Source organism: Eptesicus fuscus, chromosome 23 (genome assembly GCF_027574615.1).
Source record: "Eptesicus fuscus isolate TK198812 chromosome 23, DD_ASM_mEF_20220401, whole genome shotgun sequence".
NCBI classification, from domain to species: domain Eukaryota; kingdom Metazoa; phylum Chordata; class Mammalia; order Chiroptera; family Vespertilionidae; genus Eptesicus; species Eptesicus fuscus.
Window position 1 is genome coordinate 17,902,016 of NC_072495.1, and position 25,435 is coordinate 17,927,450.

General features: G+C 41.7%; 1 protein-coding gene across 3 annotated transcripts in view; it reads right to left on the reverse strand.

Moving 5' to 3' along the window:
• Positions 1–608: 608 nt before the first annotated feature.
• The window catches only part of ZBTB44 (zinc finger and BTB domain containing 44), a 46,542-nt gene continuing 21,715 nt past the window's right edge, over positions 609–25,435 (reverse strand). Inside the window, exons 2-6 of one of the 3 annotated variants that reach the window (XM_028146888.2) lie at positions 22,431–23,504; positions 10,128–10,212; positions 7,473–7,585; positions 5,776–6,076; positions 609–2,575 (exon numbers count right to left, since the gene is read on the reverse strand). In XM_028146888.2, the coding sequence (XP_028002689.1) occupies positions 2,293–2,575; positions 5,776–6,076; positions 7,473–7,585; positions 10,128–10,212; positions 22,431–23,448 (1,800 nt within the window). In that variant the 5' untranslated portion in view covers positions 23,449–23,504 and the 3' untranslated portion in view covers positions 609–2,292. Of the gene's footprint in view, positions 2,576–5,775; positions 6,077–7,472; positions 7,637–10,127; positions 10,213–22,430; positions 23,505–25,435 lie in introns of all 3 variants that reach the window. The other 2 variants (XM_008142534.3, XM_028146890.2) reach the window with 2 other exon arrangements.

The window sequence follows — 25,435 nt, forward strand, 5'->3', positions numbered from 1 at the left end:
GCCCAGGCTGTGCCAGCTCTGTTCACGTAGAGTTCTCAGGCAGGTGTGTAAAACACCTTCTACCAACAAGAGTCCAACGCATTCACTTAACCCCACTTCTTTCTTTTCCTTTAAAAATAACCTACAACTGAGGGCAACAACTTCTGGTCATAATTTTACCTATTGTTTGTCTCGTCCATGTAAGATGAAAAAACTAACTGTGACATTTACCTACCGGCAGGCATAACTGTTTCCAAAGTATCTGACACTGAAAATAAGAATCGCTGACCTTTCCGTCTGGGACACAGCAGGACCGTTACCGAGGGGCTGTTGCAGAAAGCAGTTCAACCCTATTAGTGAAGAAGCATGAGTGTGAGCCCATCATAACCTGCACAGGTTGCCTTTCCTGAAGGTAATATGCACACATCTGAGAGCAAAGGGGTAAGACGAGATTCACGAGTGAGGTTAGGAGTTGGAAACAGGTTAAAGGCAGAAGAATACGGAAAGAGACTAAAAGAAAATTAGCCTTAAAAAACTTCAACGAGTTTACTTTTCCTTCCTTTACATTTGTGGGGGGATAAAGCAAATTACAGAATTAGCAAATTAAAAAAAAGAGAGAAACAAATCACTAAAACTTAAAAAATATATTTTATTATTAAGGTCTAGCACCTGGACAAAATTCAGATCTTGTTTGCTGAATAAGAAACTGTATTTTGTTCCCCTTTTTTCTGATCTAATCAGGTGCTCTCATAATTATTAAACTTTGGGTATATACATAGTTACTCAAAGTTCCTTGTTCATAAACTTATGAATATTCCGGATCAAGGTAAGTGATGCTTTAACTGGTACTAGATGAAAAGTATACTCCAGCCTAGAGTATCATATAAATTCAACTATAAATCAGAAAGTTTCATTAGTTAGCAGCAAAAAGGTGATATTCATTAATTTAAGATTCTGTTTTTCTTTAGTCTTCACAACTATTTCCCCCCAGATTTCTGAGTCACAGACCATCATTCTATAGACTATCCTCATCTTTTACATTATTGCTTACATTGTGTAAAAACTACACTAACTGATTTTAATAAACTTGGCAACGTCTAAAAATATTTTGGGACAAGGATAACGTATCACTGCCATATGGAATTTTTGTAAACAATCTTAGCTGAGTTAAGAACGTAGTCTTAACATAATTTTTATTTTGTCTAAAACAGCACAAAAACATCCCCAACAATACATAAACCTACATATAAAATATAGAATATCTCCAATATTTTTCCTTTATATAGTATCATGACCGCATATGCAAGGAAAGTATTGTGGGTGGGGCAAGAGGAAACTAATTTAGGCAGTGACCTAATTAGTCAGACATTAACATTCAAAGACCAGGTAGACAACTTCAGCCAGAAAAGTAGTATAAAGAGCTCCTATGAAATTGGAATTTACATACTACATTCTCCATTCCTGGTCATTCATGCATAGCTGGACTATTCTCAATCATGGTTTTTGCCTTCTTTTGTAGAAGAAAGGTAAGATTATTTGGAGGACTGATTCTATAAAGATTCAGGGAATGCCTATTCCCAATATCAAATTTTCACCACAAAAAATCAGAACAGAAAGGACAAAACTAAAAAAACAAAAGCAAAACCAGGCCCAGGCAACAGGGCTCAGCGGTTGAGCGTTGACCTATAAACCAGAAGGTCACAGTTTGATTCCTGGTCAGGGCACAGGCCCAGGTTGCAGGCTCCATCCCCAGTGGGGGTCATTCAGGAGGCAGCTGATGATTCTCTCTCACCACTGATGCTTCCTCTATGAAGTAAAAAAGAAAAAAGAATTTACCTCAATTTTTAAGATAGCTTACCATAAATACTTCCAAAAACAAAAGGCTTTACAAAATACTGTACAACGTCTGGTGTACAGGAGTAAACATCTATTCAGGCCATCTGTCAAATTCCTTTTAGTAGTTGGTTTCTGGTGTGCCCTTTATCTCAGGAAGGTCAACATTCACCTGATTCCTTCGTTACCTAATGATCTGTTGTTAGCCTATTAACAACAATGCAAGGAGAAACTACTAGGTGTTTTAAGTCCATCGGTTCTCCTTACGTCCAACAGTTGTATTATATTTCGACACCATGTTATTGTGTACTTACAGAAGCAATCTCCCAGTCATGAAAAATAAAACATCAACTGCAGGGTTCACAAAGTAAAACGGGAAATTCTTCCCCAAAACCTTTTTAAAAAAATAAAATTAAATTTAAATGTACAAGACCAAGCACAGGCACTTTCCAAAAACCAAAATGAAGTCAAACCATGGAATTACTCAATCGTTATAGAAGACAGCTCTGATTTTGGGGGGTCCTCTCCGGTGGCCTCGGCACAAGCACTGGTCTTGGGCTGCTCTGTCATTTCTTCCTCCTTTTCTGCCAGCCCGCCGAGAGACCCCAAGGGAAAAGTGCTTTCACAATTCTGGGTTGAGGAGACCTGTGAAATTACAGGCATTTGAACAGAGGAGTTGCTTTCAAAACTGTGTTCTCCAAGATCATACTGAACAAGGGCCTCTTCTTGCTCGTGGTTTAAGTAGTCCGGTACTAGGAAATCACTAAGAGGCAAAGGATGAAACAGAGTTAATTCTCAAACCTGTAGTAAACAAGACACAATAAAAAGACCTGATTTGTAAAACAAGATCAGGATGTTTTATTTCTCCGATTTTTTTTAAAAAATATATATTATTGATTTTTTACAGAGAGGAAGGGAGAGGGATAGAGAGCTAGAAACATCGATGAGAGAGAAACATCGATCAGCTGCCTCCTGCACACCCCCCACTGGGGACGTGCCGCAACCAATGTACATGCCCTTGACCGGAATCGAACCTGGGACCTTTCAGTACACAGGCTGACACTCTATCCACTGAGCCAAACTGGTTTCGGCTCTCCAATTCTTAAAGGAAGATTAAATTTAAGACTTTAGTCCTAGTCAGTTTGGCTCAGTGGATAGAGCATCAGCCTGTGGACTGAAGGGCCCGGGTTCAATTCTGGTCAAGGGCATGGACCTCGGATGCAGGCTCGATAATGGGCCCTGTTTGAAGTGCGTGTGGGAAGCAACCAATTGATGTTTGTTTCTCACCCTCCCTTCCAATCTCTCTAAAAATATCCTCGGGTGAGGATTAACAACAAAAATTAGGAATTTAACTTTTAAACTGTCCTAAATATGAACCTAAGCGCTCTATTAAAACCAAAGTACATCAACTCACTACCACCAATAGATAAGATTTAATGTCACCTTTCTTGTTTAATGTAGAACAGTTTCTATTAAGCAAAGATCATTTGAATAAAATTATGCTTAACCTTTCTTGGACTATATACTTATTAAAAGGTATATAAACCCTGGACAGGTAGCTCAGTTGGTCAGAGCATTGTCTTGATACACCAAGGTTGCGGGTTCGACCTACAGTCAGTGCACATACAAGAATCAACCAATGAATGCATAAATAAGTGGAACAACAAATCGCTGTTTCTCTCTCCCCCTCTTCCTCTCTAAAAATCAATGGTAGTTTTATTACTTCCTGAAGATAAGTATCCTTATACATAAATGACCTTATATGAAATCTAAAAAACTAACTTATGTGTGCCCTGCTGTTACATTTGGCATGTAAAAACTAATAAATTACATTTGAATCAGAATGCTATGAGATTAGTTACATTTTAGTCCTCAGAGACTCATTTACTAATATTGAAAGTACTTTAGTCTATTGATATAAATATTTATTGAATGTAAAATATACCAAAATTTTAACTACAGTAGATATTATTCCTGAGTGGTGAGATCAGAAAAGGCCTTAATTTCTTATATTTCATACTTTTAAATATTAAATTTTCTACAAGTATTTTTGTAGTTAAGACTTATTTGTTTTATCTTAGACGTTTTAAATCTTGATTGCTTCATAATACTAAAATGTCAACTCATACACTTGTTATAATTGAGTTGTCCAGTATTAATAAAAAAATTAAAATCTGCTCATAGGTACAGCACTTTCAGATGTCATATGACACTTTCTAAAAACTCTTCAGGTGTCAGAGGGGCTCTGGGTAGGAAAGATACAGAAGAGGAGTGGTTAATGGACACTATTTTAGTCCCAATGTTTACTGACATGTATAATCGAGGTTCAATGATATGACCACCAGATGCTCAGAGTTAGAAATAATTACATTAAACAAAGTGAATGTCTGAAGAGAAAATCTATGTAGGAATATTTGGAATTTCTTGAGAAATAATATTTAAAAATAAGTGGTTTAAAATTTAAGATTCATTTTATAAGAAACTGAGCATGCCTATAGATGTATTACAAATGGACAACAGCCCTAACTGGTGTGGCTCAGTGGATAGAGCATGGGCCTGCGGACTGAAGGGTCCCAGGTTCGATTCCGGTCAAGGGCATGTACCTTGGTTGCGGGCACATCCCCAGTAGGGGGTGTGCAGGAGGCAGCTGACCTATGTTTCTAACTCTGTACCTCTCCCTTCCTCTGTAAGAAAAAATCAATAAAAATATATTTTTTTAAAAAATGGACAACAGAATTTTGTATCTAGAGGGAACCTTGGAAATCACCTTTCTAGCCCACATTTTATCCTTTTCTAACTTGCGAGCCCCTTCATCGGGAAAGTGATATTATACTCCATCACAACAGCAGTTTATGGCAAAGCTAGAACCTGATTTCCTCAGATACCCTATAAATCAGAAAGGCAATTCCATCACAAACTATTAATATTAAAAGCATGAAGTTTTAAGCTAAAAGGAAAAAAGGAAAACCACTTGATCTAAATAATCATATCCATTATAATTGCTACTGCAATTTTTCTTATTATATATTCCTTTATATAGAACTAAAAAAGAGAAATGCTCAAGAATTTTATTAACATCCAAAGAGTCTGAAGTAATCCAATATCACTAGGTATTATCTGACATGGCAAGTTTCCAATAAGGTCCACTATAGCAGGGGTCCTCAAACTTTTTAAACAGGGGGCCAGTTCACTGTCCCTCAGACTGTTGGGAGGGCCGGACTATAGTTTAAAAAAAAACTATGAACAAATTCCTATGCACACTGCACATATCTTACTTTGAAGTAAAAAAACAAAACGGCAAAAACACCCGCATGTGGCCCGCGGGCCGTAGTTTGAGGACGCCTGCACTATAGAATTACTTTAACCATATATATATGTGTGTGTGTATGTGTGTATATGTGTATATATATATAAAAGTGTGTGTGTGTGTGTGTGTGTGTGTATATGTGTATATATATAAATATATATATATAAAACAAAACACACCAAAAACACAAGAGGAGCCCGGCCAATGTTGCTCAGTGGTTGAGCACTGACCTATGAACCAGGAGATCACAGTGATTCCAGGTCGGGGCACCAGGTTGTGGCCTCAATCCCCAGTAGGAGGCATGCAGGAGACAGCTGATCAATGACTCACTCATCATTGATGTTTCCCTCCCTCCCTCTCCCTTCCTCTCTGAAATCAATAAAAACGTTATTTAAAACCTTAAAAAACAAAAAACCCCCCAAGAAGATCAGTAGCCTATTCCTATAGAAAAAGATTCCTAATTTCAAAAATAGTATTTTTAATTGTCTATACTTAGATTTAGCAAAATTTTATCAGATCAGATTGGAGTATGGATTGGATTTTAAAAGGAACGTGACTGGTTACCTGGCAGCCTGATAAAGACAGAGCAGGCTGCCCTAGAAGCAGGAAGAGAGGTCAGAAAGCAGTTTTCCTGGGGTTCTCGCTGTGCACCTCACCTGCTCTGGAAGTAGTTTGCTAGCTCTGACGCTTCATGGTTCAGACTCCTCAGGTGCACGATTAAATTTCCAGAGTTGGTGAACATGGCGCCACATGTTTTGCACTCGTAAATCCGAGGCTTGCGGATAATGTGCCGGGAAACCCTCATGTGGTGCTTATATTCCCCGAAGGAAGTGAAAGTGGCACCACATATCTGGCACCGGAAACAGCGTTTACCTTCATGCTTTAGGCGATGCATCTTTAGCGAGTAAGCCCTGGTGAACTTTTTTCCACAGCGGTCACACTGAAATGGTTTAATTCCTATAAAATAAAATAAAATAAAATAAAATAAAATATTATCTGAAAACAAATTAACTGAGTTTATTAACCTCACAAATTTCTGAGTTATCATTCTGTAGCAATAGATGATTTGAAAATACAAAAATCACCAGCAAAAGTGAATTGCAATTCATTATCTTAGGAAAGATACAGAATATCTGAAGTTGCTACTTAAAAAAAAACACACACAAAGGCAAGAGGGGTGGAGTAAACTAGGTAATATACACTCAAATCGGTATCTGAAAACCCTTCAAAATCATCTATTTTACAAGCTTCAAAACACAATTTATCTACAGTATTTAAACATGACCCAAATTCCCTGTAATGTTTGTTTCATTTCATTAGTGAGCTTTATATTAAAAAGATGTGAAAAAGATTAGTACCTACTCTTCATTCTTCATCTCTGAGAGAAAAGAGTAGAAGAAAAATTTAACTTTTCTGAACATAATTAACAATCATGATAGAACTACCATTTGATGACTTGGGTTTTAGGTATTTAATGTAATAGTGATAGGTCATTATCAACAGTCTTGGCAAAAAAATTTAAAAAACCTTCAGAATATAATCTGTTGATTTAACAGTCACAGGAAACTGGTATTAGTCACAGGACTGTTAGATGTTTCTAAAGAAGAGTAACATGAGATGGCACAGCTGAACATGACAGCAAGACTTCCGACTTATCAGAGGTCGGTGTTTCACCTCTAAGAATTCTGCTGCCTTTCTGTGATCACTGAACTTAAATTTCAAATCTGTTTTACACATCATTTATCCAAAATCTCTTTCACAGTAAAAAAAGACTACAAAGCTAACTAGACAAGGCACAGAGAAATTCAGGATTGCAGAATTAAAATTAAATTATTAAATATTAAAAAAAAATCACTTTTTATTTAGAATTTCAAACTTACAGAGAAAACAGTACAAAGAACACTTACACCCTTTTAACGCCATTTGCTTTACAATCTGTATTTGTGCTTCTATACCTCACATATATACACACACCAACACACCAACACACCCAGCATCTTTTACTTACGTTACACACACACACACACACACACACACTACGCTAAGCTTTAACCCTAATGCTATGCACACACACACACACACACAGTGCTAAGCTTTAACCCTAATGCTATGCACACACACACACACAGCGCTAAGCTTTAACCCTAATGCTATGCCTGGGAAAACATACTAATAGTTTCTGACAGTGCGTTATTTCAACAATAGACCGGGGCTTATCTGTTCTCATTTGACTTCCCAGAGATACCTATACATTTTTTAACTAAAAACCACCTGTTTGCTATTTTAAACTGGGATTCCAAAATAAAATGTTTTAGAGTACTCATTCATGCCACAGTAGGGAAGGCGACGTTACCTGAGTGGATGAGCATGTGCTGTTTTAGGTTCTGAATTCGGGTGAATCGCACCCCACAAGTTGGACACTGAAAAGGTCTGTCCGGACCATTTGCGCTGGGCCGTTCTGTACTGCTGGTAGAAGGGGCAATGTAGAGTTGGTAGGGATACTGAACATTTTCCAATCTAAAAAACAGACCAAAGAAGGCAACCAGGCTCCGATTTTTAAGTTGAATAAACATTTCTGCACAACATTTAAGTGAACAAAAGAAAAAGCACTTAAAGATTTTTGGAAACAGTTTCACTGTAGATGAAAAGTTTCCTTTGCGGCAATATGGAAAATGTTGTCCAGAATGGCCAGTATCTTAATCAAGGATGTACAGCCACAGAACACACCATAAACACTTTTACCTCAAGAATCTTTATTCTTTCTAATTCTTTCCTTCCTACTCCTGCTTTAATTTAGCCCTCATCAATACAAGGCTGAATTAATAACTCCCTCTCTTTAGCCCACAGGCCTCTAATCTATCCTTCTCACTGTTTCACAATGATTTCTCGGATTCAGTCAGCCACCATTTAAACTCCTGCAAAAGTTCAGTTATCTTCAGAATAAAGTCTAAACCCCTTTGCAAGGCACTCTTTATGATCTGAGTTCTGTGTACTTTTCCAGCCTCATGTCTTATCATAGTCCCCAAACACACCCTATACCAAGCTGTTCCTAATAGTTCTCTCAGTGCTGTGCTTTTGTACACTGAACTTCCTCTATTAGTCTACCGTCTTTGCCTAGATAACGCCTAGTCATTTTATGAAATGTGGTCAAGTTGCCTCCTCCTCCCGGAAGCCTTCTTTGATTTATCAGCGGCTTAGGTTAGCTACCTTCCTGTACAGAGCAATAGAACCCTCTGCAGATCACTAGAGATTATGTTTACTTTGCCTATTTTCAACCTCTCTCCTTTCCCACAAATTGGTTTGATTCCTCTGAGGCCAATTTCATCTCTAGTATCTCTACCACTTACCACAGTATCTAGTATAGAACAGACAACCTCATTAATGTTTGAAATTAAGGAACCGAGGCACATTTACATTTGTTTACACCTTCATTATTTAGTCAAATGACTGGTACCTAACCTGCTATGCCAGGTTTAGCTATTCAAGAACAATAAACCTTGTTTGCAGTCTTTGAAAGCTTCAAGTTTTCAACACATAGAGTATTTAAGTCTGCCCTGGGCTCTCTATGAGGAATTAATTCAGTGGTCAAAGACAGACAATACTCAAGAAAATGATCAGAATGGAGAATTAAAATAGGGTGAACCAATAGTGCTAAGTGCAGCTTTATTTTACACTGGTGGCTAGAAAACGCTCCCTTGAGAATTGACAAGTCCCAAAGCAGAAACAAATATAGAATGTCCCATGAACTGAAAGGAGATCTATGTGGCTAGGATGTATTATGCAAGGAGAATGGTCTAAAGGAGGTTGGGCCGAAGTTGTATCATATGGGGCTTTAAAGGCATTAGCAAGGAATTTAGATTTTAAGTGTGAATCTATAGGAAACAAGATCATTCCAGCAGCTACATGGAGAATGACTGGAGTAGGGGCAGAATGAAATCAGAGTAGTCAAGGCAGAAGATGGTGGTGACTTGGGCTCAGGTGGCTGTAGCAGAGATGGAGGGAAAGTGGACCCGTAAGGGATGTTTTAGAGGCAGAGATGTGAGGACTTGTTTAAGGATGAAGTATGGGGAGTGAGGGGAAGAACAAGTATACTTCCTGGAGATCCTGCTTGAGAAGTTAGGGGAATGATGAAGCTGTTTGAGGGGAGCTAGAAGTCTTGAGTTCTGTCCTGGGCACGGTTAAGTCTGAGATGCCCCTTTACTCATCTATATGGAAGCATCGAGCAAGGAGGGTCAATCTGAAGGTAACTTGGGAATAATGGGTATGTAGATGAGGGTTTGACAAATATTTTCTGTAGCAGGTTAGACAGTAAATATTTCTGGCTCTGCACACCACATGATCTGTTTCAATCACTCAACTCTGCTGTCCACAGACAATGTATAAATAAATAGTGTGGCTATCCTATATAATAAAGATGTAATATGCAAATGGTCGTTATGCCTTGACATGTAATGACCGACCGGATCACAGATCAGCAGGAGGGTGGGGCAGCGAGCTATAAGCGGGTAGCTGAGAGCTACAGGAGGGGGCAGGGCAGCAAGCTATGCGGGGGGGGGGGAGGGTGCGGGGCAGCAGGCGGAGAGCTACAGGAGGGCGGCAGCGAGTTACTGGCTACAAGCGGATGGCAGAGAGCTACAGGAGGGGACAGGGCAGCAAACTATGAGGGGGGATGGGAGGAGCTACAGGAGGGCGGCAGCAAGCTACTGGCGCACGTATTCGTGCACAGGGCTACTAGTGTTCCAATAAAACCTGATTTGCAAAGGCTGGTGGGCTGGAACTGGCCTCTGGTCCATAATTTGCCAACCCCTGATACAGATACTACTTAAAGAGATGGGACCAGGCAGTTTTAAAAATGCTAAAAAACTGCTGTACAGGTGGTTTGATTTATGATGTGATAAAGCTACCTTGTTACTCTGAAACTTATTATATAATCCCAGATAAAAGACTTAAACCTAAGAGTTGCAAGCACAGTCCTTAAAAGAAAATAACCTACTATGTTAGTACTAACCGATCATCATCATCTGCGTGAGCATTGGTGCTGGAAGTGCTTTGAAGGGTAGGTAACCCTTCGGTGACACCTTCATCTACCGAACCTGAAAATAAAAGACAGGTGTCAATACTGCAGTGTAAATAAGCCAAGACACTAATTGCAAGCTGTAACTTTAAGCCTTTAAAAACAGACTAATGCAGCGGTCGCCGACCTGTGGTCCCTGGACCCTTGGTGGTCCATGAGGTCCGAAAGGTTGGTGACCACTGGACTAATGTACATGCATATCCTGAATTAATAAAAAGTGTTCTATAATACTTTAAATGTTGATGTGATTTAAAAAGAAATCACATGTAAGACAGCCTTTTATTACTTAAAACCTTTTAGGACTATTTCTTTGATATGTCAGAAACAAAGCAATTCAAATGTAAACTAAAAAAACATTTACGCAAAATTAAATGTTTTAACAATCACTTAAGGAACCAGACAATTTTACTTTTTAAGTATTTTATTGAGAGAGAGAGAGGGGGAGAGAGAGAGAGAAACATCAATCAGTTGTTTCCTGCACGCCCGCTACTGGGGATCAAGCCAGTCACTCTGAGCATGTGCCCTGACTGGAAATCGAACCATGACCTTCTGGTTCATGGGTCGAAGTTCAACCACTGAACCACACTCAATGGGCAACAATTTTTATATTTTTAAAATTTTATTGTGGCTTGGACAGTGGGGGACGTGTAGGAGGCAGCTGATCAATCATTCTCTCTCATCATTGATGTTTCTATCTTTCTCTCTGAAATCAATTAAAAAAATATATAAACTTAATGGCATTAAAAAAATTTTATTGTGACATACAACTTACTCTACATACTTTTTTTTAAAAGACAGTTCCTTGAAAAATGTTTTACAGTCATTTATGTCTAAGAAGAACACATACTTTTTAAAAATATATTTTATTGATTTTTTTACAGAGAGGGAGAGGAATAGTTAGAAACATTGATGAGAGAGAAACACTGATCAGCTGCCTCCTGCACGCCCCCTACTGGGGATATGCCTGCAACCAAGGTACATGCCCTTGACTGGAATGGAACCTGGGACCTTTCAGTAGGCAGGCTGCCGCTCTATCCACTGAGCCAAACCGGTTAGGGCTTACTGTACATACTTTTACACAGAATTAAAAATTAGCTACAAAGTGAGCACTGTGCAGTCTCCACACAAGTCCCCCTAGACCACTGCCAGCAGCCTAGGAGTCCCCATTTACTCTTCCCTGGCAAGCCCTTCTTTCCAGGCGGCAACCAACATCCTGACTTTAATGGTTACTATTTCCTTCCTTTTAAAAGTAATTTCATCTCAAATACAGGTACCAATAAACGAGGGGTCATTTTTGCAGGAACACAGCCATGTGCCACCATCTACCATGTCCCATCACTACAATGGCAGAGAGGGGTCATCGAGGCTGCAATAGAGACCATGTGGCAGCTAAGTCTAAAAATACTACCAGTGCCCTTTAAGAAAAGTCTGTCACTCTCAGCATAAATAATATAGGTTAGTGTTGTCTGATTGTAAACTTATATAAATTGAGTCACATTGTATGTATTCTTGTGTCTTGTTTCCTTCAATATTGTGGACTTATCCATGTTGTCACAGATAAGTGAAATTTAAAAGTTGTTGTATGATATTCATAACCTATCTATTTTTTAATTGTTTAGCATTAACCTTCTGCAAGAAAAGCTACTTCTAAGTTACAGTTCCCTAAAAATAAAAAAGAATATGGACAGCAAGGTAAGAGTCCTTGGCTTCTGATGTTACTAAAGTCAGATATTCTTCTGAAGGTACTGTCACCGCGCCGCCCCTCCCCTCCCCCCCCCGCCATTGTCTCTATAATGTGTCCAGCTTTGTTTCTTTTATTATTCTTATTGGGATTTGCTGGTATCTTTCATCAATTCTGGAAAATTCTCAGCCATTCTCTTTTCTCCTTCTAGGACTCCTATCAAACCTACGTTTGTATTGTCCATAATTCTTACCTTCTGCACTGCTGTCTCTACCACTGCTCTGTGATGGTTAATTTTTATGTCCACGTGACTGGGCTAAGGATGCCCAGAGAGCTGGTAAAACATTATTTCTGGGTGTGTCTGTGAGGATGTTTCTGGAAGAGATTAGCATTTGAATCTGTAGACTGAGTAAAAATCATCCTCACCAACGCAGGTGGGTCATCATCCCATTCCCTGACCAACAGAAAAAAAGGGTCAAGGAGGGAAAATCTGCTCTTTGCTTGAGATGGGATGTCCATCTTCTCCTGCTCTTGGACATCAGCTCTCCTGGTTCTCAGGCCTTGGCGTCTGTACTGGAACTACACTGCCAGCTTACCTGGGCCTCCAGCCAGCAGAGGTCAAACTGGGAGACTTCTCATCCTCCATAACCAGTCAGTGAATCCCTCCTAAATCCCTATGTATCTGTATCTGTCCTCTCGGTTCTGTTTCTCTGGAGAACTCTAATACAGTCTCTCTTAATTTATCTTCTGATTCACCCATTCTCTTTTTTGTTAAGTCCAATCTGCTGCCAGTTTTTATTTTGGTCATTTTTTTTCTTTTCTAGAAGTCCTCCCCCACCAATCTGCTATATTACTTTTTAGTTTACTCTTCTCTGCAATCATTGTTCAAGCTTGCCTGTTTTGTTAAACATAGTAATAAGCATATTTGTTTTATGTCTCTTTATGAAAACCATGCCAATTTATCTCTGCTGCCTGCTTTTTCCTGTTGGTTCTCTATCTGCCGTGTTTCCTTATGCGCCCTGGTTGTTTCTGACGGTAGTTATCACCCTTGAAAATGGTTTGCAAGGGACTGATTTGCTGAAGTTAGGATGAGTATGTCCCTTTTCAGAGAAGCTTCCCTGTGTTCGGTTCCTAGGGGGCACTACCTAAACCATATTCACAAAGATGCAAATGTGCAAGAGGTGTTGGTGGTGGCCACGTCCCCCTTTTTGCTTTTTATCTCCTATAGTCTGCCCAATGCCAACACTGTTTCTACAGCCCCTGGAGGAAGTGGAGCAGGATTAGTTCTACTGGTATAGAACTTTGGGGTTCCTACTTAATGTGTAGAGCAACTGCTCTAAGATTTCACAACTTTCACATCCTCTGGGTCTTGACTTCTGTTTCCTTCACTCTTGTGGAGTTGAGTTGATTTGTGTTTTGGTGGACAACCTTTCTTTTTTCTGCCAAGGGCCATTTGGATATTTATAACATCAGCTGCAGGCCATACAAAATTATCAACTTAAAAGTCAGCCTGCTCTATTTGGTCCAACATTTAATTAACTCGCCCCTAATGCCTTGGCAGTGCCGGACGTTCCCCACCCGTCTTAGGGAAAAACTGGCTGTAGTGCTCTGATAGCCACTTACCTCTCCTCTAAAATTAAGCATCTTTTCAAATACTTTTAAAGTACCTTTAAAAAATCACATTGTTGTTTTTAGTGTGAGAGTAGACCAGTGTCATAGGCGAACGTATGACACGCGAGTCAGCACTGACACGCGTAGCCATTTCTGATGACACGCGGCCGCATGCCGAGGATGAAACATTTGCTGCTCCTGAGGATGAAACATTTGCGACTAGAGTCTTGGAGTTAGTTTTTTCCTCAAAGTGACAACACTACCCGAGTTATGCTCAGTTTTTTGGCGAAGTTTGACACACCAAGCTCAAAAGGTTGCCCATCACTGGAGTAGACTCACAAAAATTATCAAGAACACCAATTAGGATGTGAGGGCGATCTGGCTGCGACATCTGTCACCCATTGATCGCCAGGGTTGATTCGGCTGATCTGGCTGGCTAGGCGGGTGTCCCCCTCCTCCCTCACCGATCCATGTGCGTCCCTCCCGAAGCTGCGCGCTCGGTCGAAGAGGACGACCTTCCCCCCAGAGGAGAGGACCGGTCTTCGGTCAAGGGTACACGAGTAGCTGCGCTCCCCTGCTAGAACCTCCAAACAAGCTCTCAAGAACACCAATTATTACACAATGTTCTAACACACTGATAGAGGGTTTTGAAAGGAGACAAGACTGCTTGTATTTATAGTCAACCCCAACTGTGCCCTCACTGTTCCTGCCCACCCTCTATCTCACCCTTACTGTTGTGTGCTTAGCATTCCATGCCTGTCTTCCCTTTTACTCTTTCCCTTACTGTCAAAGACATTTATGCTCCCCTGCCCAATATGCCTACTTATCCAACTTATTCCCGATCCTTCTGATTTGTTGATCCAGGTATGGGTTCGGGGGCCAAAACGCTGCATTTCGTTTAGAAAGACCTGTTCACTTGTCAATATCATACCATTTTCACTTTTTCTTTAAAAAAAAAAAAAGGAATTAAAGACTAACATTTCAATCTGTCCTAGGATAAAAACTGGAGAAATCCCAAAATTTGGACCTGGTCACCATGGACACACACATACACACAAATTCTGCAGTTATTCAGAATACAGGCAATATGAAATCTTACAGGCAAAGACTTGCAATAAAGGCCTGGAAATATGATTAGGGCAGGCTAGGAAGACTGATCTAGACATTTGCTTCTCACCATCAGGCAAGCTACACAGGCGGGAGGGGGGTCTTGGTGAGGTGAAAATAAAAACCACTACCCTTTGGATTAATTCTCGAATTGTCAAGAGTTGGCTTAAAAAGCTGGTGAAAAAGAACTAAAATCGAGCACAAGATACATTTTACAGATGGTCTCCCTTAAAACAAGGCTATTTCCACATTCTAAAATATCATCTGAAGTTTGGCCTCTGGATCCCTAATTTGATTGATAGTGAGCAAAGGGCACTCTCCTCTCCCCCATGGCTATTCAATGAGCCAAAAGCTAAAAACAACAACAAACACAAAAACACTCCAAACTAAATTAAGAGTTTAACAAAATATACTTTTAGAATTCCATCCATACTGGAGATATTATAACACACTAGAAGCCCATTGCACGAAGTTTCGTGCAATCGACTTTCCTTCACCTGGCTGCCAGCACCAGTTTTCCGCCAGCACCAGTTTTCGTCTGGCCACCCGCCGATCGGAGTGCCTCCTGAAGGCTGAGGGCGGGACTCGGGAGGCGCTCCGATCTGGGGGTGGCCAGAGGAAAACTGGTGCCCGAAGCCACCTGCGTCTTCCGCTGGCCACATGGGTCCTTGCCACATGGGTCCTTGCGCAGCGCCGGCCTTTTAGGCTGGCGGGAGGAGCGGGGGGCGGGGACTCGCGAGTCCTGCCCCCCACGCCTCCAGCCGGCCCAATCGTGGGCGTAGCGGAGTGATGCAATTTGCATATTACCTTTTTATTATGTAGGATAGTGTATCACATGCAACTATTGGAAAAAAATAAATCTTGTAAACTCTTTTTCCTGAGATGCTGATGGTTTTTACCAATGAGAAGTAATCATATGAATTGGAATTTTATTTGAACTGATTTAAGAGTAGGATATCCATTCAATATTACTTTCTTGAGGTAATAGTGATGTTTCTTAAATTATTAAAATGAAGTTCCCTTTCTATACTCTGGATTCTGCTCTTGGTAACCGGGGCTGAGAATTCTGAACAGGTCCTTCTCACCTTAATGAAACAGTAAAGCTGATTTACAGAAACAATCAGCTTTATATGATAAGGGCTATCTCATCAATAAAGATGCTACTCTCCTCCACCAACAGGGAGTGCTGTTTGTATAGCTTCTGCTGCATCAAACTGACTCCTTACAAAAACTCTTTTCTGGTGGTGAAAAATAATCACAGTGACCATCCACTACGAGCATTTACCACGTGCCGGACTCTGTTCTAAATGCTTTAAATACAGTATCTCATTTCATACTCGAGGAAGAGAAAAAGCAGCCCTTAATATTTAGGAACTGGCCGGACATGGACACTGGGCCTGGTGTTTTCCTGTTGGACATAAAACAATTTCACAGAAGACCTGCATAGACCAGGTCACATGGTCTGAAACAAAACACATAATTCTGTTTAAGCACACACAAAAACAATGTCAATGTGTAATCACAAAAAATACCCAACATAAGCTACTGCTGTTTTAGGTTCACTTTGGTCTATAGTCCTAGACATTTGTTAAGATAATCATAGAGGTGTGTCTGCTTTCTGACATCACCAGTCCTGAGAAAACCCACTTTCTTAATCTTCCCCTAAATCACCTAACTCAAGCCCAAATCCAGTAAGTCCTTTCTAACATCTGCTGACTGAAGCCCTAAGGCCCCATCCCATGGTGTGTGAGCTCAAGTAATGAACTCAACTTGTTTAATTACAGGTGCGCTCCTGGTGCACTCTGCAACAGGGCATTGGCACACATGGAGGACCCATGAAGACAGCTGAAACTCTTGTTGCCTTGCACTGGGAACCTCAATAACAGAGTGCACATCTAAAATCCCTCACAGGGGAGGGTAGAAGGGGCGGGGGGGGGGGGGGGGTCTGGATGAAAGAAAGTGAGACGATTAGCCAAATAACATATACACATAATCCATAGTCAGACAATAGTGCGGTGATGGCTGGGAGGTAAGTTCAGGCCTAACTGAGCTCAAATATTTCATTGAAGTATTGGGTATATTTTGTTTTCCTAGAAAAAGTCTTTTGGGAATATTTTGGCTATCCAATCAGATTTGTCATTGTTCCCTGGTGGAACTGTTTTCCAACCTCCTAATACCTGCTCCTATGATGTCTGCCTATTGCAGGCGTCCTCAAACTACGGCCCACGGGCCACATGCGGGTGTTTTTGCCGTTTTGTTTTTTTACTTCAAAATAAGATATGTGCAGTGTGCATAGGAATTTGTTCAGTTTTTTTTAAACTATAGTCCGGCCCTCCCAACGGTCTGAGGGACAGTGAACTGGCCCCTGTTTAAAACGTTTGAGGACCCCTGGCCTATTGTGTTGACCCTTGTTTCCAAGAGGAACAGATTAAAATGAAAGGATGGACACAGGCCCAATTAGTCCATCTGAACTGGGCCTGGAGACTGAGTTCATAAGGTCTCTGGCTTTAGGTTCACTATTAGTGAAAACATTTCAAAACTTTGAGAGGTATGATGCAGACAAATCTGAAAATATGATGGAAAGTGACAGAAGCCACTTAGAAAAGACCACACATTGCATGACTGCATTTATATGAAATACCCAGAATGGGCAAATTTATAGAGTATACCAGTGGTTGCCTACAGCTGGCTGTGGGACAGAAGTGAGTTGCTGCAAAGGGGCACATGGTTTCTTTTTAGGGTGATGAAAACGTTATAAACTTAGATTGTGAGATTGGTTGCACAACTCTGTGAATATACTTAAAACTACTACAGGATACACTTTAAATGCGTGAATTTTATAATTTTAAGTTGTGTGGTTTTGTGTTTTTTTTAATCCTCACCCGAGGATATTTTCCCACTGATTTTTAGAGAGAGTGGAAGAGAGAGGGAAAGACAGACAGAAACATCTATGTGAGAGAAACACATCAATTGGTTGCCTCCTGCACTCACCCCAACCAGGGCCCGGGCTGGGGAAGAGCCTGCAACCAAGTACATGCCCTTGACCGAATTGAACCTGGGACCCTTTGGTCTACAGGCTGACGCTCTGTCCACTGAGCCAAACCAGCTAAGGCTGTAAGTTATATTTTAACGAAGACATTTAGAAAAGAACCTTATGCCCTGGCTGGTGTGGCTCAGTTGGTTAAGAGTCCTCCCACGCACTGAAAGGTCACCAGTTCAATTCCTGGTCAGGGCACACACCTGGGCTGTGGGATCTATCCCCAGCAGGGGGTGTGCAGGAGGCAGCTGATGGATGTTTGTTTTTTCTTTCTCCCTTCCTCCCTAAAATCAATCCTATATAATAAAAGCCTAATATGCTAAGTGTCCAGTCGTCTGTTCAATCAATCAAAGCATAATATGCTAATGATATGGCTAAGGCCGCTCAACTGCTCGCTATGACATGCACTGACCACCAGGGGGGCAATCAACTGGTCGACCAGTCGCTATGATGTGCACTGACCACCAGGGGGCAGACGCTCTGACCGGTACGTTAGCTTGCTGCTGGGGTCTGGCTGATCAGGAATTTGTGAGACGGGCCGGACACACCTTGGAGTCCTCCCACCTCCATCCCCAATTGTGCACTGGTGGGGTCCCTCAGTCTGACCTGTGCCTTCTCACAATCCAGGACCCCTCGGGGGATGTCGGAGAGCCGGTTTTGGCCTGATGGTGGAACGACCGGTAACTATGATGCGCACTGACCACCACGGGGCAGACACTCAATGCAGGAGCTGCCCCTGGTGGTCAGTGCGCTCCTACAGGGGAGCGCTGCTCAACCAGAAGGAAGTTCATGGCTGGTGAGAGCAGCGGTGGAGGTGGGAGCCTCTCCCGCCTCATGGCAAGGCTAAGGATGTCTGTCAGTCGGACATCCCTCCAGGGCTCCCAGACTGTGAGAGGGTGCAGGCTGGGCTGAGGACCCCCCACTCCCCCAGTGCACGAATTTCCTGCACCGGGCCTCTCGTAAAAACATTAACCAAAAAGTTTTTTGTTTTTTTAAAGAGCCTTATAAAGACTTCTTCAATTTTGTCTTTGTCCTGAGAACTGCTTTGCTTATTTGGTGTCATATGCCCAGAAGCAGGCAGGAGGTTTTGTCTGGTCCCTGATCAATGACAACTGGCCTTTAGCCAAGCCTGGAAATAGAAATTTACACAAGCATTATTCTTTTTGTTGTTGTTGTTGTTGATACTCTTTCCATTGATTTTTAGAGAGTAGAAGGGAGGGTAGGAAGGAGAGGGAGAGGGAAAAGGAGCGAGGGGGGGAGAGAGAGAGAGAAAGAGGGAGAGGGAGAGAGAGAGAAACACTGATGTGACACATGGATTGGTTGTCTCCCACACACTTGCCCTGGGGCCAGGGAAAGAACCTGCAACTCAGGAATCAAACCCAATACCCTTTGGTGTATGGGCCAACGCTCTACCACTGAGCCACACTGGCCAGGGCACAAGCGTTATTTTTAAAAAATATATGTTTTTATTGATTTCAAAGAGAGGGAGGGAGAGGGAGAGAGGGACAGAAACATCAATGATGAGAATCATTAATCAGCTGCCTCCTGCACACCCCCTACTGGGGATCAAGCCCGCAACCCGGGCACGTAGGGCACAAGCATTAATCTTAGGGGCCGCTGCAATTCTCCTGAGTCGTCTCAATCTAAAACTGCACCTCTTCCAGGCCAACATCTGCTTCTTTCATATTTTCTCACTGTAACATTAAGTGTTATACTATCTTTCAACTTATTCCATTTCCCCAAGGACAATTTTCAAGAGGCCACTGGGGAAGTGGGGGACGGGGGAGTGGTTCCGACAGGAACAAGAGTATTCATCTGAGATGAATCAACACTGGACCAACGCTGAGGTGAGGATTTTAAGAGGTTGATGCTGTGGATGTTTCCAATGTATGGCCTCCCTGTCAATGACAGGAGGAAGCAAGGACAGGAACCAAGCATTAGGGGGCACCTTTACCTCCAATAAGCCATGCGTTTGTTTGCTTATTATTTATTTATTTCTAGGGTGTACTAAGGCTTTCTTATGCTAAAGACCTATGCTGTAATGACAGGAAAAAGTTACTAGATTCTGTATTCCTGACTAGGGAAATTCCAACCTATTTCTCCAGTAGCACAACCACACGTTACATCGATACTGCTAAAAACAAAAATAAAACTCCATAAGCTTGATCTTTTACTCAGACTCTACACTGTCCTTATCCACCAACTTCAAGAAAAAAAACCAAAAAACGAAATTTTAAAACTATAATTATCAAAGCACTTATAAAAACACTTAGCCTCCATATGCTGCCAAAAAGCCTTGATGGCAGTAAGATAAATCCTCTCTAGGATCTGTAAGTTAAAACTGAATTTCTTTGTTAAGATAATAAACTGTGGATTATCTAGAACTATTTATATGTCTATCATTGGTGCTACAGATAATTGAGTATTTCAAGATCAATAATGAAACAATATCACAAAGTCCTTCTCACTTATAAAATTATTTCTTGAATTCTACCAGACATTGATAATTACCTTTTTGAGTAGCAAAACCCAACCCAAACTTAGTGTTTTGTGTTGTTTTTTGTTTTTGTTTTTTTTTTCTGTTTGCTATATTTAGTGCTTCTGTTGCCCTAAACTGGGGGTGTTAGATTTTACAGCCTTTTGGTGGGCAAATGGTAATAAAGGGAATTTAAAAGGACAGGTAAAAACTGCCCTGTCGGGTATGGCTCATTTGGTTGGGCTTGTTCCATGCATCAAAAGGTTGCTAGTTCAAATACAGTTAGGGCTCTATCCCCAATTGAAACCAATGTTCAAAGCTCTTCACAATGTGCTCTCAACCACTCACTTTGTCTTACCTCCTATTATTTTCTATACTTGCCGACTTCCCTGCTTTATTCACATCATTCTGCACTGAATTCGCTGTTTACAAACATACAATACTAGAGGCCTGGTGCACGACATTCGTGAGGGCGGCCTCAGCCTGGCCTGTGTCCTCTTGCAGTCTGGGACCCTTCAGGCGATGTCTGCCTAAGCAGGCAGGCAGATATCCCCCAAGGAGTCCTTAGCGCTGCCATGGAAGCAGGAGGCTCCCCTCACTGCTGCTGCACTCACCAGCCATGAGCCTGGCTTCTGGCTGAGCGGCGCTCCCCCTGTGGGAGCACACTGACCACAGAGGGCAGCTCCTGGATTGAGTGTCTGCCCCCTGGTGGTCAGTGTGCGTCATAGCGGCCTGCCGTTCAGTTGATTTGCATATTAGGGTTTTATTATATACAACTAGTGGCCCGGTGCATGAAATTCGTGCATGGGGAGGGGGGAGGTTGGGGTCCCTCAGCCCAGCCTGCACCCTCTCCAATCGGGGACCCCTTTGAGTCCAGCAGTTGGACATCCCTCTCACAATCTGGGACCGCCGGCTCCTAACTGCTCACCTGCCTGCCTGCCTGATCGCCCCTAACGGCCTCTGCCTGCCTGATTGCCCCTAACCGCCCTCCCCTGCTGGTCTGATTTCGCCCCCAAATGCCCTCCCCTGCCGGCCTGATCTCACCCCAACTGCTCTCCCCTGCCGGCCTGATCGCCCCTAACTGCCTCTACCTGCCTGATCACCCCTAACTGCCCTTGCCTGCCGGCCTGATCTCACCCCCAACTGCCCTCCCCTGCAGGCCTAATCTTGCCCCCAACTATCCTCCCCTGCCAGCCACTTTGTTTCAGATTGGTCAGTTTCTATGCCTGTCAGCATCAAAAGCTCCGCCTCCTAGGCAGTCATTGGCTCCTCACAGTTCACCCAGATTTGGTTCTGACTGGTCAGTTTCTATGCCAGTCAGTGTCAAAAGCTCCGCCTCCTAGGCAGCCATTGGCTCCACACAGTTCACCCAGATCTGGTTCTGATTGGTCAGTTTCTATGCCAGTCAGTGTCTCCGGGCCTGATCAGAGAGGTGGGGCTGATCAGCAGCCCCCCCCCTCCCCCCCGGAGGCCCAGAGAGAAACAGAGGCACAGCTGCTGGCAAAGCCCAGAGAGAAAGAGAGGCAACGCCTGATCAACAGCTGCCACGGAGGCTGCGGATCAGACCCTGCCTCTCTCTTCGGGTCTCTCTCTGGGCCTGATCCACAGCCCCCTTGGCAGTTCAGCGCTGGGTTGCCATGGCAACCCAGCATTGACTGCAGGACTGACTTCTAGTATTCGGTCAAGCCTTCGGTCCATCATTACAGACCCTGGGTTTTTATATATTAGGATTCTTCCACACCTCCATGCTTTTATACATTTTCAAAAAAATGTCATTCCCTCGCCTGGGCAAACTCCCACTTAACATCCAAGGTAAATACACAGCATTAACTTGTTTTTTTTTCTTTGTGAACCTGTAACACTTTGTTCATACCTCTAGCCTAGCACTAACCATTGATTTACACATCTGATTCCTCAGACTATTCAATCCTTTTTTTTTTTTATCATGTATCCCCAATGCTTGGTACATGTTTTCAATAAATATTTTAATAAAGAATAAAACATTAACTGGACTTTTTAAAAACTGGTGTTTTTTTGTTTGTTTGTTTGTTTTTTGCATTGGAAGTAATTCACAATTCTTTCATATATACCTGTATGTATCTTTGTCCCATCAGATATTGTTCAACTATTTTTCTTTCCCAATGCATAACTTATTAAAAAAATTATAGTACTAGTAGCAACCTCTAAAAAAAAAAATCCAGTTATCATGCTTTATTCTTCCTAGTATTTCCTATACGACCCAGCAAAAAACTTTAATCTAGTAAGTACTTAAAGATGCTTGACCTGATTTGATTATAGCATCATGAAAAACAGAAAACACTGTACCTATTGAGGAAGACTGTGGACTAATCAGAAGGTCCTCTTGGACTTGTTCACTTCCTGGCACTGTCTGCTGGTCACTCAGTGAACTCTGAGATGCACTGACGGGCTGGGGTACTTCCTCATGCACCTCCTCATCACTTAATCTTTCTACTTTCACCCGGACATCTTCTTCAGTTCCCAGAGGCAAGGTTGTTTTTGTGCTCTCACAAGTCACAAAATCAGCCATTCTTCTGTCTGTCTCAGATGGGCCAGGTAATTCTAGAGTCCGGGTATTTTCTGCCTGCTTAACCTTGTCAGGCTGAATCCTTCGATCAATCCCAAAAGGAAAAGTCCAGGGAAAAGCTAGAGAAGAGTCAACTGGTTGGCTTCTATTTTCTGAGTAGGAAGCTGAAGAACTCAGTATCTGGGGGGAGCTTGTCTGTGTGCTACACTTTACAGGACTCTCGGGAGACATAACGATGTAGCTTTTGCGCTTTCTCCGGGATTCTCGGCAGACAGGAATGGTTCTTTCTACCACACTGCACTCTGACGACACTGGTGAAAGGCTTCCATCTCGAGAAGTGAAATTGCAGTTAGAGTTATTTTCTTGTCCAGCATCGAGACCCTTTTCCGGTTGGCTGTTGGGTGTATTCCATAAAATGCTTGATTTCATGAACTCTGAGCAGGTGCTAGCAACACTAAACATTTGCATATAGCTGGCCGCAGCCAGCACATCAATGATATTTTCTGTGTTAATTGACAGAGTGGCTGTGTAAGCATATTCTAGAAGGGGGATAAAACCAGTCACTGTAACATGATGTAAATCCAACACATTCTTGTCCTCATCCTCTGCTTGGCCTACAAGTTTAGTGCGAAAAAAATCACTGCAAGCTGCTAGTACCACCTTATGTGCCCGGAAGATTTTGTCCTGGACACGAATAGTGATGTCACAGAAATGTCCATCATTTCGCAGCATGTTTAGCTTTCCAAGCATTTCCTGACTATGGGAAGCAGAGCTATGAGTAAATGTTTTCACACCCATCTTTTCCTTCCTCTTCTACGGATGCTCTTCAAAGATGCAAATGAATCAGAAATGACCTAAAAAATACATAAAATAAGCATTAATTGATAGTTTAGTAGTCATAATAGGTAATTTACATAGTTTTCATGTAGCCACTATGCTAAATCAAAAAACTAAAAGATGGCAGTGAGAAAGTTCAAGGTCGGGAATATATTGAACATTCCTCCACATAAACATGGGCAACGAATTTTCAACAAAGAAGCCAAGGATAGGCAATAGAGAAAGGAAAAATCTCTTCAATAAATGACGTTGGAAACACTGGACAGCCATATGCAAAAGAATCAAACTACAGTATGATCTTACACCAGTGATGGGCAACCTTTTGAGCTTGGTGTGTCAAACTTCGCCAAAAAACTGAGCATAACTCGGGTAGTGTGTCACTTTGAGGAAAAAACATTATTTTGCGATATTTATAGTTTAAATAACATAAATGTATAATTGTTATATATAATTGTATTTAATAAACCTCAGCGGCCGCGTGTCATCAGAAATGGCTACGCGTGTCAGTGCTGACACAAGTGTCATAGGTTCGCCATCACTGTCTTACACTATACACAAAAATTAACTCAAAATGGATTAAAGATTCGAATGTAGGACCTGACAATAAAATACACAGAAGAAAACATAAGCACTAACTAAGCTTATGGGTATTGGTCTCAGAGATGTTTATGTGACCTGGACTACAAAGGCAAGGGGAACAAAAAGCAAAAATAAATAAATGGGACTACATCAAACTAAAGAACGTCTGCACATGCTCTAGCCGGTCTGGCACAGTGGATAGAGCGTTGGCCTGCGGACCGAAGGGTCCCAAGTTCGAATCCGGCCAAAGGCACATGCTTGGGGTTTCGGGCTCGATCCCCAGTAGGGGGCGTGCAGGAGGCAGCTGATCAACGATTCTCTTTCATCATTGATGTTTCTATCTCTCCCTCTCCCTTCCTCTCTAAAATCAATAAAAATATATTTAAAAAAAGAACGTCTGCACAGCAGAAGAAGCCATCAACAAAACAGAAAGGCAACCAACTGAATGAGAAAAGATTATTTTCAAATGATACTTCCAATAAGGGACTAATATCCAAAATAGACAAAACTTATACAACTAAACAACAAAATCTGATTTAAAAAGATGACCTGAAGAGATACTTTTCCAAAGACATACAGATGGCCAACAGATATATGAAAAGATGTTCATCATCATTACTTATTAGGGAAATGCAAATCAAAACCACAATGAGATACTATGTCACAGCTGTTAGAATGGCTATTATTAAAAACAAAGAACAGCCAAGTATTGAAGAGGATGTGGAGAAAAGAGAACCCTTGCATAATGCTGGTGGGAATTGAAATTGGTACAGCCACTATGGAATACAGTAAGGAAGTTCCTCAAAAAATTGAGAACAGAATTTCCTATGACCCAGTAATACTGCTCACTTTTGGGTATTTAGCCAAAAGTTTGAAAACCCTTATTCTTAAAGATGCATTTATTCTTATATTATCATTTAACTAGAGGCCCGATGCATGAAATTCAGGAATGGGTAGGGTCCCTAGGTCTGGCCAGCAATCAGGGCTGATCTGTGGGGCAACTAGCAGGGCAACTGGGGGCCACCCCACTGGCACCCACCTTGGCTGGCCTGGGGCCTGTGGGCAGTTCCTGCGTTGAGCGTCTGCCCCCTAGTGGTCAGTACGCATCATAGCAACCAGTCATTCCGTCGCATATTAGGCTTTTATTATATAGGATTATTGTATTATTTTCCATACGAACAACTATAAACCTACTTTTGCCCCACCCTGTACACAATGGAATATTACTCTGCAAAAACATGGATGGATCCTGAGTATTATGCTAAGTGACATAAATCAGATGGAAAAGAACAAGAACCATATGATTTCATGCATGTGTGGGATATACAATAGAAAGCAACAAACTCATAAACACACACATCAGAATGTG